Below are 15,470 nucleotides of genomic sequence, written 5' to 3'. Positions count from 1 at the left end.
CTGCCTGTGACCAAATATGGTGCCAAGGCCTACTAATCTCCCTGCTGGGTGAGGGGACATCACCCAGGGAATCAGAGACCTCCTGCCCTGGAGCCTGGAGCACCAGAGGCTGCCTGTTTGCGTACTTGCCTAGACCAGTGTGCCCTGTGAGGAAGAGGAGAGCATTGGAGGAAGTGAGGTCATTGCCCATGTGCAGGACAAAGTCTGCGACCCTCATATGCCAAAATGCCAGATGAGGGCCGCCATGAATTGAGCCCTGTGCATTGCTGCTCTGATCAGGCAGGAGCCCTGCGTAGTGAGCTAGTGACCCAGTATGCCAGAAAGGGCCATTACGAGACAATTGCCTTGCTGTGAGGGCGATAGCCATTGTGTAGTAGTGGTTCATTACACCGTATGCCAGGGGTAACTGCCATGAGAAGATTGCTGTACTATAAGGGCCGTAGCCCTTGTGCAGTGGTGAGCTGCGACCCTGTATGCCAGGAGGGGCCGACTCAAGAAGACTGCTGTCCTTTGTGGGCTGTAATCTCTAGTGAATAGGTAAAAACCACTATCGCTAGCAGCGAGGAAGGAGTCGGACCCAGGGAACTGCCTAAAGAATCACTTAGAGCCATGACCTTAGAGGGGCAACTGTATAGTTGTTTGTGAATGTCATATGTTTCCTTTCTGTTGTTATCGGCAGGAATAAAATGCTTCCCTTTTTCCATAAAAGTGAGTATTTGGCTGGCCAGTGACTTATTGTGGTGGCTGCACATATTTTGTATTGTGAGCTTCCCTGTATAACTCCATCCCCCACCCAATGAAGCCTTGGACTGCTCGGACCACACTGTTCTTGAGAGTCAAGTGCTAAAGGGGTACTTGGCCCATTTGCCCGGGATCCGAAGTCAAGTCGGGCCCCAGGATATCAGGAATAATAGGCCTCACCCACCACATTTAGGTGTAGTAACCCCTGCATACCCTGTGACACTTTAAAAAGGGGTTCTGGCAGCCAGGTTCTGAGAGCCTTACTGTTTAGAACAGTGATAGACAAAAATGTCATCTGCGATCTTTTTTAGCATTAGTTTTCCTAGAGATTACAGTGCAACACAGAACCAATTTATTTAATGTAGGTAGGCATATACAATCAGAATCAAATAATGGCAGACACATAGGGCCTGATTACAACTTTGGAGGAGGGTATTAATCCGTTCCAAATGTGACGGATATCCTGCCCACCGTATTACAAGTTCCATAGGATATAATGGACTCATAATACGGCGGGTGGTATATCCGTAACATTTGGGACGGATTAACACCCTCCTCCAAAGTTGCAATCAGGCCCATAGTTTTATGTAGCCATCCGCCCTTTATAAAATAATTGTTTGTTTAAGGGCACCTGATGTTTTACCAGGCAGAAATTCTAGACTACTGCCATGTTTCCATGGGTCCTGTTGTGTTAATACAACCAATAATGTTTATGTCACTGTCCTGTATGGACAGCTTGTAAACATAATCTGACAGGATTCAAGCTAAGCTTCTGGATTGTCTGCAACAGATAGGCAAACCTAAGCAGAGACGAGTCAATGCTTGACCCGTGCAGTATTGCTTTGTAAGCACAAGTTGTTAAGATTTATGCTTCTGGCCTGTTCTTTGCACAGACAGCCAAAACAAGACTCGAGTCCTGGTCTACATGTACTGCTGAGCAAATGCATTACCGGAGTGAGTCACGCTTTGTTGCTATAAAGGAATTCCCAGACATAGGCATGGATTGAGCAGAAGTTCCGATTGGATCATAACATATGATTCTGCATGAAGGCTTGGCATAGGGACCTTTATAAAGAGAAGTCTGCAGCACCTTTAATCTGCGAATTTCAAAAGCTGCAGCACTCTGGTGTGTGCAATAAACCTTTAAGTCAAGGATCTTCCTTCACCAAGACCCACGAGTTGTGACTGCCTCCATACAGAAAGACGTTGGGGATTCAGAGCATCTCCAAAAAAACAGCAGGTGACCTGTTCAACCTTGCAGTTCCCCTACTCTATTTGTTCTGACAGCAGAACCTCAGCTGACTTCAGCAGCGGAAATTCTTGACTGCTGCCAGGTCACACTGACATGGTCCCACCCCATTTTGGGGCAGACATCACTGGATTTCCATGACTGGGATCTTCATATAAGGCATAGTGGCCAATAAAAGGGAAACCAAACACTGGCATTGGCACACTGGGAGACAACTCCCTGTGCATTAAGGCCATGGATGTTTTTGTTTGTACTGAAACAAACTCCACTTATGGAGTCTGTTCCAGTAAAACGAAAAACGAATGCCAAGCAGGCAAAACAAAAACAAGGGTACTGCTCGGCATTCATCTGTGCCATTAGCGAATCCACTACACTAGAGGTGCCCAGAGGACACTATGGGCCAGATGTAGGTAAGTATAATTTTGCAACTTGCAATTTGCGAGGCATAGCGACTCGCAAATTGCAACTCGCAAAACCAAATGCAGAAAGGTGTCTCAGACACCTTCTGCGACTCGCTATGGGGTCGCAAAGACCAACCTCATGAATATTAATGAGGTGGGTCGCAGTTTGCGACCCCATAGCGAGTCCACGCACTCACAGGGATGGTGGCCTGCTGGAGACAGCAGACCTCCATGTCTGTGACTGCTTTTTTAATAAAGCATTTTTTTTGTCTTTTTTCTTTTTTTTTTTTTTTTCCTTATAGGAAAACGGGCTGCAAAAAGAAAAACTTCCGAAACCATTTGGTTTCGGTTTTTTCAGGGTAGGCAGTGGTCCATAGGACCACTGGCTGCTCTGAAAAAACATTTTTGAAGACATTCACAAAGGGGAAGGGTTCCTATGGGGACCCCTTCCCTTTTGCGAATGAGTTACCACCCACTTCAAGTGGATGGTAACTGCGAGTTGGTTTGCGACCGCATTCACGGTCACAAAGCAACTCAGCATGGCGATGCAGTCGCAAATAGGAAGGGAACACCCCTTCCTATTTGCGAGTCGCAGCCTCAAATTGCGAGTCAGTACCTACTCGCAAATTGAGGTTGTGCATCGCGTTAGGCCTTTTGCACATCGCAAACTGCATTTTTCGCAGTTTGCGATGTGCAAAAGGCTTCCTACATCTGGCCCTAAGATCCCCACCAGGCAAACAAGGATCACTTAATATGGCAGGCAGTGCTCATCAGGAGGGCGCAGGCCAGAGGCTCAGCTGACTTGGAGGGCCATAAAATAAATTAGCTACTAAGACACTTCATTAGCAGCCCTACAATTTGGGGGGAAGTATGTGAATGTTTGAGAGTCCTCACAAAATAGTAACCTCTGGGAGAGGTGTGTATTCTCTAGAATTGCAATATCCATTGAGGTGTGGCATCTCTGGAAGGAAAGCGGGCCCAGGAAAGGGGGGACTAACGTGAAATGGGGCTCAGATTGTCCCTACCCTACCAGAAGGAACATGGAATCATACTAATGTTGAATTTCTAGTTTTATAATTTAAGAAAAGTGCTGTATTTATTAACATTGCAGAACAAAACAGGATTGCAACTATATTTCTTTGTAAGCTATTGCATTCAAAATACGTTTTAGGGCCATGTTTAGAGTTTGTGATGGCTGATATCCCTTGGCCAAATATTGTAGGCTATAATGCACTTGTAATTCAGCCTCGTTTGTAGAAGTGCATCCCGTTTGCCAAACTCTAAATAAGGCCCTTATGTTTGTTTTCCACTAATCTCTTGATGGTCCACAACCTTGATAAGGGCATTTAACAGTTATCACAATTTGTCAGGTAACTGGCCACTGGATAGTGGATATTGAACACCCTCTATACCTTGCAAATGTTCCTTATATAACCAGTGTTTTGTTTCAATAAACAACTACACCAAATCTATTTCACAAAGCTTTGCGAATAATTCGGTTCTATTTATTTTTTACCTTCTGTTTGTAGGAGCAATACATCACAAGATTGCTGGATATGAGGGCTGTTATTGAGAAGTCAGATTTCTTTAAGCGGCATGAGGTGAGTTGTGATAAAGATCAAAAGTGACAACAAATACCACATGCAAAACACACGGAAAAGTTAGATGTGCATCTTTTCTGTTCTAAGTATTTTATTACCATTTTTGCCTAAAAAAAAGGACAGCAAAATAACACAAAATGTTGATACATGCATGTTTAGAAGGAACAAAGACGCACAGTAATCATAAAATCACAACAATATTAATATTGAAAGTTTCAGGGGATCACACACAGGTCATGTTGAGGTAGTAGGTGGGGACTAAATAAGTGACAATGGAATCATAGCTCTTAGACAATTGGGAGTGATCTATTCTTAGACGACATTAGATCTGTGGTTGGCTCCTGGGTAATTTATTGATTGCTGTATACCTTTTGTCTCCTGGGTAATTGACTGATTGATGTATACCTTTGAAAAGGTGAGAATCCCACCTCATCCACTGCCTGCCAGATTGAGGGGTCTAGGTTTGCAATTTATTGTTAGCGGGAAACACTGACACTACAAGAGTTATGTAGATGTCAGCACTATAATGCCATTTATTGAAAATTGACAGGTGTCCCATCTAGCAGCCTGTTAGTTCCTACCTTATTCAGGGATGGGGAAACTGCTGTGGGTCTGACAGCCGAACTGCTGCCGCCTCCTCCTTTGAGGTCACCCTGAATATCGGGCAATGCACCAGCATTCAGTGGCACAAATGGTGTTTGAATACCCTCAATGCAGAGCAATGTGACCCAGGTAGGAATAAAACAGGAAATGTCCCCAGAATTCTTAGCTCAAAATGGATATTGATTTAACACTTTTTGAAACTGTAAAAGTGTCCTAGGTTCGCTATGCTGCCTTGATCTGTTGTTTCAAATGTACTCTCACCAAGTTGAGCCTCGGGACACCAATTTCTAAATGAGCCACTGTGTATAAATACACTTTGAGTAGTATCAAGGAATTATTTATTATTTGTACAAATATTTATGTGCCAGTATGAAACAGGTATAATACAAAAATAAACAGTATCACATTTATAATCAAATTCCTACCAGGTTACATACTTCAAGTAATGGCCTGATGTCCTAGTTATTTTATGTTTTATTGAGCAATCAAAGGTTTTGTTTTATTGTTGGAGTCAAATAATTACTATATTACAATGTTCTCAGACCCAGCACTTTTTAAAAGAGTAGCGAGAATTTGAAAAAAGACCCCGGTCTTTCATATTTTATCTTTTAATGCAAAGGATAGTATCATGAAAAGGAGCCACGTTTTTCACATTTTAGCTTTTAAGGTCAAGTGTTATACTTTGAGTGTGCAAGCCTTACTCTGCACCTGCGCTCTGGCTCAGAAAGGCACTGTGTACTATTTGGACAAAGAAATCAGGATGTTTGCAACACGTGGAGTGACTCGCTAACCACAAAACCAAGCACATCCACTGCAGACTGTTGTACGTGAATTAATGGAAACTGGGAAACCACTTTGGTGGAAGCAAACTCATGGAAATCAATTTTGAAGAAAGACAATTTTATGGAAATACAAATAAACAGAAAATTAAAGGAAAGGTAATTTTCAGGAAATATACAAAATTATATGAAACCGGTGTGGAGATTAAGGCTAGTGAGGTGTCTTTGGGTTCAGGGATGAGTAATGATAGGGGTGATAGGTTTTTAGGAGCCAGGAATGGGTGGAGTTCAGGCATAGAAATGTTTTTTTTGGATTCAGGAATGGGTGGAGTTTAAGGGTGGTGAGGAGTTTTTAGGGTCCACGGATGAGTGGAGCTTTGGGGTGGTGAGGTGTTTTTAGGGTTCAAGAATGGGTGGAGTGTGGGTGTTTTAGGTGTTTTTAGGGTTAATGGACAGACGGAGTTCATGGCTGGTCAGTGTTTTAAGGTTCAGTAATGGGTAGGGGTGCTGAAGAGGTTTTAGGGGTCAGGACTGGGTAAGGTTTAGGGAGGTCAGGAGTGTTTAAGGGTTCAGGGATGGGTGGAGTTTAGATGTAGAAAGGAGTTTTAGGGTTAGTGGATGGGTAGAGGTTAGGGGTGATGACAGGTTTTTAGGGGACATGGATGGTGGAGTTTAAGGGTGGTGAGGTTTCTTTTCAGTTCAGGGATGGGTGGAGTGTGGGAGAGGTGAGAGGGTTTAAGGACTCAGGGATGGGAGAAGTCTAGTCGAAGAAAGTCTAGTTTTAGGATTCGGGAATGAGTGACGTTTAGAGGAAGTAAGAGGTTTTAGAGTTCACATATGGCAGGAGTGTGAGGGTTCAAGAGGCTTTTAGGGTTCAGCAGTTGGGGGTAGCATGGGGGTCAGGGATCAGTGTACTTTAGGTATCATGAAAGGAGGGCTTTTAGGGGTTTCAGTATGCGTGTAGTTTAGGCATGGTGAGGGGTGTTTAGGGGTCTTAGGTGGATGGTGTTAAGGGGTTGTTAGGGGTCAGGATGGATGGTCTTTAGGGGTGGTGAGGGGTTAGCGAATTAAAACCATCTGAATAATTGTTTGACAATTTAAAAGATGTAAATCTGAAAGGAGGTCCCCTGAAGTAAAATATTGAAATCGATACCTACAACAAAACGATTTCTGAAAGTAAGACCTGCAACCATTGCATTTACACCCTCAAAAGAAAGCATGCAAAAGCCAATTTTGAACCAAATGTTATTCTATGAATTGGTGTCTAAGAAATGGTAAATACCCTTTATTCTGGAAATTTCCACCACACAGTTTAGGTGAAATGGTTTCTCAGTAATGGTATTCCATTAAATCATTCTTCTATTAAATCACATACAGCCATGCAGACAGCACAGCATCACAACACAGAACAGCAGACTAAAAGACGTACACCTATTACAGCAAAAACTGTACCCAAGACCACAATTTTGTTTGAAACCCATTCTATGTGCATAGTTTCTTTCTTCAATACATCCATATTTTCTAAAGAATTTGATATGTATAAATACCTGCCGATGGTGACTTTCAGAATAACTTGATAGCAATGTCATGTGCCACTCAAGTTGCCTTTGTTAAGATAATATACAGCATAATTAGCCTTTTTGTGTCACAAGAGTCAGAAACCTCCGGCACACAATTTGTCTTTGTTTTGCAGTCTAATATCAGTCACTCTGTGTATATTTAATAGTGTTATTCAAATCTGTTAAACCATGAACAGGCACTACAAGAATGCTTGTTCCACAAAAGAACTTCTGTTTTGCACAATATTTTCAGGGACATTCAGCTGGTGGAATAAAAAAGAGATATAGGGTAGTGTCCCTAGTGGAACTGATAACATAGCACATGACTGAATTGGCGAATTGGCGGATACTTTATAGTGGCATTGTTGTCCTCAAAGCAAACTTTGAAATATGTAACACTCACATTTTTTGTGGCTTCTCTTTGCAGGTAATTGGAAGTTCACTGCTTTTTGTGCACGACAAAAATGGACTTGCCAATGTGTGGCTTATTGATTTTGGGAAGACAACTCTTCTTCCTGACGGGCAAACTCTGGACCACAGGATCCCCTGGCAAGAGGGCAACCGGGAAGATGGCTACCTCCTGGGGCTGGACAATTTGATCGAAATGTTAAAAAGTATTTTAGCACGATGATCACTCTCAGTCCGAACTTGATTACGCAAGAATATCACAAACCTAAAAGTTCCTACCCAGATGCACCTCCATCAGATGATTGGCTGGATGTGAATCCTATTCCCTGTGCAACAATAGGGATGAACTGTGGATATGAAAATGCAGAAAGTCAGTCAACACCAGGAACCCACATGTTCATGTTTTTCTGTACAGTGGCTCCCGACTTTCTTTTTGCATCTTGAAACAAAGATATTTGAGTCTGGAAATCAATACCTTTATGTGCAATGAGACAACTACCTTGAAATTCTTTTAAAAAACTGTCTGGGAAAAGTATTGTAGTGACTAGAGGTAGTGACTCCTTTGAGAAAGTGTTTTTTAGATGTGATGTCACCACACAGTTTCTCTTGCTGAACAATGAATTGGAATAGCTTTGGCCTGTTGCATCCAGACGGATAGAACCCATAGTACATGATAAGTAAGGTACACAAACTCATTAATGACAATTAGATTACCGTACACTTGGGTGTAGAAAAGCTGAGTGGCTAATGCAAACTTTGTGGTAGTTCCCTATTGTTTATTATAAAACAGTCTTTAAGGTGATGGTCAATTGCAGAGTGAAGGGTAAGGGCTTGAATCACTGTAATACAAATTCTTCTATTTTAACACTATCTAGCCATATCGATTCTGGTGGGTGGTCCTGCAAGCTCACTAGGTGAAAGGGGCCTTTGCCTCTGATCCTACTAGCAGAGAACCTCCCACCATAGTAAGTGATCCCTACCTGCCTGGTGGGGATCTCTTTGCTGAATATGTATCTGCCAGTGTGATGGATGCACTTTCAGCATAGATTATAATGAGAGGGCGTGGTGTTTTGTTTGACTTGCTTTGCATTCTTTTTTATTTTTCAATGGCAAACCCTCAAAGCAGGAGATTGTATTTGAAAAAGAAAAACAATGGCCCTGACACACAGGGAATTTTCTTCTTGTACCTAGGGGCCATCATTTGTTTTCCCTTCCGGGTCTTTTGTGCCTCACATAGTACACCCAGGAGGGAGTCCGCCATGTATTAGGAGGACTGCCCTAAATAAGGTGGACCTCCCAAAGCCTATCAGGCAGCAGCCCTGTGGTGGGCCAGCCACCACCTTGATAGTGGCTCCACTGGTGGCCAACTAGTAGCTCCCCTGCGTTTAAACAATGTGGGGAAGTGTAAGCTTGGTAGATCAGCAGAAGTACTGATTTATGGTGGGGGGATGCCATCCCACCAAACTCTAAATGTGCCCCCATGTAGTTCAAATTAAGCAGGTGCTGTGTTTAGTTCCCAGATTCTCACACGGCAGTCACTCCATGTATGTAACATCTGACTAAAATAAATATTTTTCGGTGGTGTGTGATCATAAATGTCACTTTTGCACTAGGTGGCTGTAGTACAGAATTGTGAAAACTTGCACCCCTTCAAAATTGCCTATCATCTGTGAAATATATCTAATCCGGCCCCTTTGCATTATTCACAGTTGTACTATCGCCCTTTGGCAAGGGAAGAAGGTCAGCATTAACTGAAAAGACTGTATTCTTAGGAAATGAAAAATAATACATTCACAGCAGCAACAAGGAAAGTTGGCTGGTGTTACCTGGTGTGAAGTCTGATGGGTGTCAATAGTGGCATTTCAATAAAGTAGACATGGACGTGTAATAAAAGTATTTTTTTTAACGTTTGCACCAGGTTAAAATGTACACACTTATGTGCTGTGAAAGGGGCCATATGCCATTTATAGGGTAGGTCCTCTGCACATGCTTTGTCATGCTTCACTTTGCAAGTTAAAGGAAATAGGAAAGGCAGCTGGAGGCCAAATTGTGTAATTTTAGACAAATCACTAGAAAAACCAACTTGAGAGCATCTAGAATTAATTAAGTTCAGGATGTAAAGTATACAAAAACCCATTCATACCTGATTTCATACACAATCATGCTGCTTCATATATAATAACAATATTGGTCATTTATAGGGTACTTAGAAAAAATAACATATCTTGGTTCACTAAGGGTTCACCAATAAAATGTTCTCAGGGCATAGGAAGTGGGGCATTCTTGAATGTTTCTCAATGTTATGTTTAGAAACTATTACTTTTTATAAATCTCACTTGATGTAGTGAGGTTAGCTGATGTTCTAAATGGAAACACAAATGTTGAAGAAATAACTTTTTTTTAATTTTAAAGAGATTTGTCTTATTTTTATTTCACGTTTATTTGGTTATTTGCATGGCACTTCTGACAATAGCTGAACTTTTAATGTCAAGCCCAAGCTTGCCTACCTCACGCTATGAATTTTCTGACTTGCCTACCTCTATCCACTCCACTCCATAAGCCAGTAACACAACAGTAATTTTACTCCTTGACTATTAAATACATCCTGGCACATTTTAATTATTACAAATCATGCACTGAATGGTTGTAAGATGCATAGTGACCTTTACTACCGTAAATAGCCTTTCTTGAAAGTTTCTGCTTCCGTTTCTCAGAAATAAACATATATGCACCATTTAATTGACCTCTTAGCTCAAGGTTGGCCTAACCTATTTTTTATAGTACTTGGTTTTGGCTTCCCCATCAAATCCCTTGATCTGCAAGCTATGCATCGGTGATGTAATGTACAGTTTTTAAAATGTTTCCTTTGCCTTTCTGGGGGTCACTATCAGAAGGTATCTTAACCTGACAAATTACCATCCTCCAGGAAACGGCTCATTGAATCTTTCTTAAAAAATGTGGGGGTCTAGATCCAGGCATAATTCGTGGGACCTCTTGCAGAATATTTAGGCCCAGATTATAAAATGTTCAGAGTTTTCTGATCCCTGTCTATACCCCTGTTTGTGCAAGGGTCGCAATTCTGAGATGTGTGGTATTTACCACACCAGGTGAAAACCTCACCCGTCGTTAAGTTTCAGCAGGTCAAACCTGTTGGAAATGAAAATGAGAAAGCGTGCAGTATTCAAAGTCGTATGCAGATTTTGATGTGGTGAGCACTGCAATCATCATGTTATTTCCCAAAAAATATGCATTTATAATCAGGCCCTGTGACTTAAAAGTGCTGGAAATGATACAGACACTTGACAAACTTGCATGTCTAACCAAAAACATAAATCATAGGAACGGCTATTTATGAGTTTTGTTTGAAGTGTAATAGGGCACAGTAGGTGCCTGAGGAGATGTAGGACCAGGTGTGTGGCTGTCAAAGTGTACTCCTAATACGTGTCTAAAATGTGGTGAAATTATGAGTGGAGGTTGAAACGGATGGGAGAGGGCAGTCACCGCATGAAGCTAAAGATTATTTCACTTTTTGAACAAAAACCTTCACAAACAAGATGGATATCCCGTCCACCGTATTACGATCTCCATCACATTTGTGATGGAGTAACTCCCCTAGCCAAAATCTAAATAAGGCCCTTCGTCACTAGGCATTAGAGGAGACGGGTTCAGTAAGGAAAAAGCATATTTTGGTAGCGATATCATAGTCAACCATAATTGAGAAGGTATCACTGAGGAACGTGGTTTAGAGGAAACAGGATCTGTTCTCCGTGACTCAACCTTGAGGAACACTCACAGGGCAGGTAGTAGGAAGAGAGGTTAAGAGACATATAATCATTAACTAGAGCAACCTACTAGGTGATGAACACAGAGGACACCTAGAAAAGTGCCATTCAAGAGTAACTGGAGAAAGTGTGATCAATCATTCCAAGGGTTTCTATGGGACTAAGAAGGATGAAAATAGTAGTGGGATGTTGTAGGCAGGGATGTTGGAGACATGGGTGAGTGAGGGCTCTGTGGAGGGACCCTGCAAAAGTCCTACTGCACTATACTGTAGAGGCTGTTTGTGTGGAAGCTGGTAAGTCTCTTGCACGGCTTTTGGAGAGTACGAGGTGAAGACAATCGGAATGGTAGGTGGAGGGAATAGCAGGGCCCGAGAGGGTATTTGAAGTCTTTCATTGGCCACTTCTTTTTTAACATAACAAAACGTGTATTTGTAAAGCAAAGGCTTTTGTATACATGTGTTGTAAATGGCTGTGATAAATAGAAATATGCACACTCAGTGAAATATTGGCCGATTATTGGAGTGAAAGAGCAAGACATCTGTAAAATCAGTTCGCTGAGCTGAGGTTCGGGAGGAGGTTTGTAGGGAATGTGGCAAGCAGGGCACAAAAACATCAAAAACAGAAGGGGTGGGCAAGAAAAAGATAACAGTGATGGGTTAAGAAAGACTGTCACATGAATGAGTTTTAGAAGAAACATTGGTTGACATTGGGGAAAGTGGGTGTTGCACATTGTGGTGCAATAAAACGGTTGGAGGGTCTAGGGCACACCGCTAGATTGGGAGGTAAATGCTGACTTATAAAATGCTTCTATATCGGCCCCATACAACACTGAGTAAGACAGAGGATCAAGCCAGCCTAAACTTCTCTATGGGACCCTAATTTCGTGCTTAAAAAAGTAGCACAAATATTTTATTTTATCACTTAATTTTACATATATGTTAGCTAAGAAGCCGTAGGCTTTACTTGCAGAATTCAAGAGAAATTCCTGAAATATTTCATTACTTCAGAGTTTGGCAGAACCATCATTTCTCTGCACGAGCTATTAATATATGCTGCTCAAGAAAGAGTTGCTTTCAGGTGTGTAAAGGCTTAAGATTCTTTACCCCCTCCAGAACTAAAAGCAGCCTACTGTCATCTGCACTTGTCTGGGTTTTCCTTGGTGCACATATTGCCCGCCCTGTGTGTCTGGTTCTTTCCCTGAAAAGGAAAGATCTACCTGGTGCTGGAACAACCACACTCATTCCAGGGTGGAGAATTTCTCAGCAGCTAGTTCACAGATCTCAGCCAATCAGTGCTAGCCATGGAATGCTTCTGCATATTCTCCCGGGTGTGCACAATCACGTACTGACTACCGTTGACTGTTGACTTTTTTAGATCCAGCTACAATCAATTTCATTTTTTCTTCAGTTTTGAGATTCACACACACCACTCTGCGACTATCCATGTAGGTTTTACTCACCATAGGTCTCACTGCGACTTGCACTTAACAAACTAAAATTCACTCCTTTCAAACCACAAACTCCTACTTTTATACCTAATAACCTATAGCCAGGGGAATTTTGCAAAGCAAAGATATATAATCTACTAAGTGTTCTAATACAGTTTCTCCCTGTGCTGGTCAGGGCCGTGGAGTTTAATTCAAGTTAAGGGATAAATTCCAATCTGTGTGAAGTTTACAAAGGGATTGGCAATATAAGCTGTTTGATGATGATCACACCCTCTCAGTTTTCCCTGGTAGATTCCTGTAGGTCAAACCTGCTGAAATATATTGAGAGAAAAGACTTGAAAAAAAGCATAGCATGCAGAATTTGGGGCCAGATTTAGGAAAAGTGGCGCTGCAGTGGGTGCTCCCCTAACACCACCATGTGTGCACCGTATCTAAGATATGGCGCACCATGGCGGAAGTTAGGGAACTAGCATCAACATTTTTGGTGCTAGTTCGGAGCTTTGCAGGATTAGCATAAAAAATGTTGACGCTAATCCTGCAAAGCCCATTGAGGCCCATTGTAAACAATGGTGTGCCTCCTTTTAGCGCGTGCTCTGAGTAGGCGTTAAAAGTGCCAAAAAACTTTACGCAAAGAAATCTCTTTGATTTTTTCGCGCCATTTTTTCAGCCCCCCCTAACGACCCCTTTGCATACATTATGCCTGGCTCAGGCATAAGGTAGCACAAAGTGTTACAAATGCATGCATTGCGCCACTTTGTAAATTTGGCACCGCGATTTTGGCCTCGTTGGGCCACATTAGCATAAAAAAATGATGCTAATGTGGCGCAAGGAGGTGCTAAGGGCTCTCAAACCTGGGCTTTGGTTTGTTAAAAACAGAGTCTACATGTTATGACTCATTTCCAAGTCGAAAACTCAGAATAGAAGTCATTTAGCGTGCATGCTAAATATCTCACCCGGGGGTAAATGTATTTACCACTTGCAGGGATTTACCCACTCTATTCCACTCAGACTTTAATGGGGGCCCTTGATATTAGCTGATGAGTGCCCCCTTGATATTAGCCCCCTTGCTATAAAAGTTAGATTTGTGCTAAAGAAATACCACTACATACAAACATGAGACAAGCAAACGCTGAAGGCCCTCAGACGTAAACAAACCCTTAATTTGGCTGCCGACATCAATGTGGTGAACACCTCATCATGTAAGACCATCATCCATCCTCCAAAATGTTGTTCATCAGGAGTTCATGATGTACTTCCTTGTTCGAGAAATTGTGTTTTGGCTGCAATAGATTTAAGCTGAGAACCTGGGAATAAAGTTAGACAAACACAGAGGATATCCTGGACAATTATGAATTAACATTCCATTTTGTGGGATGCTCTGTTTACAGTAAAAAGAATCGCCTCAAAGTGAGGGAAGATTGCTTGTTTTATAAAAAAAAATAATCTAGGAATCTATTTTTTGTAAAAATTTGAGAAAACTGAACTGTAACCCAATACAGTAGACTTTGAACACTAAGCTGAAATGACTGTATTAAGCACAAACAAAGTTGGATTTATTGTGCATCACTTTGTTGTATATTTGTGTGGGATGGATGTGGCCCTCGTTGCTGCAAGCTACAGATGTTACCAAATAAAACTTTAAAAAAAACAACCTTCACCCGCTTAGTTTCCTTTATTTCATCCCATTGATAATACTAGCACATGCTTTTGAATGGTTGTACTACTGAATCACAACACCAACAAAATTGTGGTACAAGAATATTGAGAACAGAATATCGAGGGACAAAATGTTGAAAGGTTAGTGCATAAAGGGAAGTATAGTCTTAGTATTCCTAGCTCCACATCTACATACCTTGAAGATTCCGTTTGTTTCTGTATGTAAATAAATAGAGAGTGAAATAGGGACTATGTAATGCCAGGAACAAGGAAACGAGGATTCCCGAAACGCGTCAGGTGGATGTTTCGTCTTTTGGTATGTTTGCCATTAAAAGCAGAATAAACTGGATTCCAAGGCAGCCTGTGAGCGAGGCGTTTTTCCTTTTGAAGGAACGGGTGGGGAAATTTATAGGTGTTCGCTACCCCGCCTCGGGTTGCATTGCTTGGGCGCAGACTTTCAAGTGATATTCAAAGGATTGTATTTAAAATAGACTGCGCCCGCCCCAGGACTGCATATACGACGTGGAGTGACAGCGGGAACATTATTAACAGCGCCGGAAAATACGAAGCGGGTGAACAGTTCCTGTTAGGTATCGGAACCATCCGAGAACGATAAGAACAGGGGGAACACCGGTCGAAGGTCGGAGGACGGATGTGGACCCCTGCACTTTTATTGGATGGTGAGTGTGGTGATTTTGGAACTTTCGACAAAATTCTTTGTTGAGGGCAATGGAGAGCACCTCTGAAATTAGTAATTAAGTTGGTGTATGCCTGGAGAATAACATAGTAGCAGTAATGGCATTGGATAAAGAAGATAAACGGCATGCAGCAGCAGTGCAGCTTTATGAGAATATAATAACTAAGGAGACAGGAAAGAATGAAGATACTGAGATCCATGTTGAAGAGACAAGTAGAAATAAAAAGGTATTGTTGGACCTGATGTGGAAGTATTCGAAAAGAGAACAATTGAAATGGTGGGAGGCAGTTACACTGCAGAAGTACATGGATCCCCAGAGGTTTGAGTATTTTTGTAGAGCCGTACTAGAGAACCCAGATCCAGAAATGATAAAGGAATGGATGGAAAATAATCACCAATGTAGCAGTAATATGTTAAGAATTTTGATAAAATACGTGTGCAAGGAACACAATAAGTTAATTATACAAAATTGAAAAAATCTCTCAAGAATTGATAGAACTGTGCACGAATTTGAAAAGGAAACGGAGAAAATTAATCAGAAAATGAG

At 41.8% G+C, this 15,470-nt stretch overlaps 1 protein-coding gene across 1 annotated transcript in view; it reads left to right on the top strand.

The window, feature by feature from the left end:
• The window catches only part of ITPKA (inositol-trisphosphate 3-kinase A), a 392,533-nt gene extending 384,777 nt beyond the window's left edge, over positions 1-7,756 (top strand). The window contains exons 6-7 of the mRNA XM_069208788.1: positions 3,921-3,992; positions 7,361-7,756. Coding sequence (XP_069064889.1) covers positions 3,921-3,992; positions 7,361-7,564 — 276 coding nt within the window. The 3' untranslated portion in view covers positions 7,565-7,756. The remainder of the gene's footprint in view (positions 1-3,920; positions 3,993-7,360) is intronic.
• Positions 7,757-15,470: the final 7,714 nt, after the last annotated feature.

Source organism: Pleurodeles waltl, chromosome 9, assembly GCF_031143425.1.
Source record: "Pleurodeles waltl isolate 20211129_DDA chromosome 9, aPleWal1.hap1.20221129, whole genome shotgun sequence".
Lineage (NCBI taxonomy): Eukaryota > Metazoa > Chordata > Amphibia > Caudata > Salamandridae > Pleurodeles > Pleurodeles waltl.
Note: the sequence above shows the minus strand (reverse complement) of the source record. Positions and strands in the feature narration are given on the sequence as shown.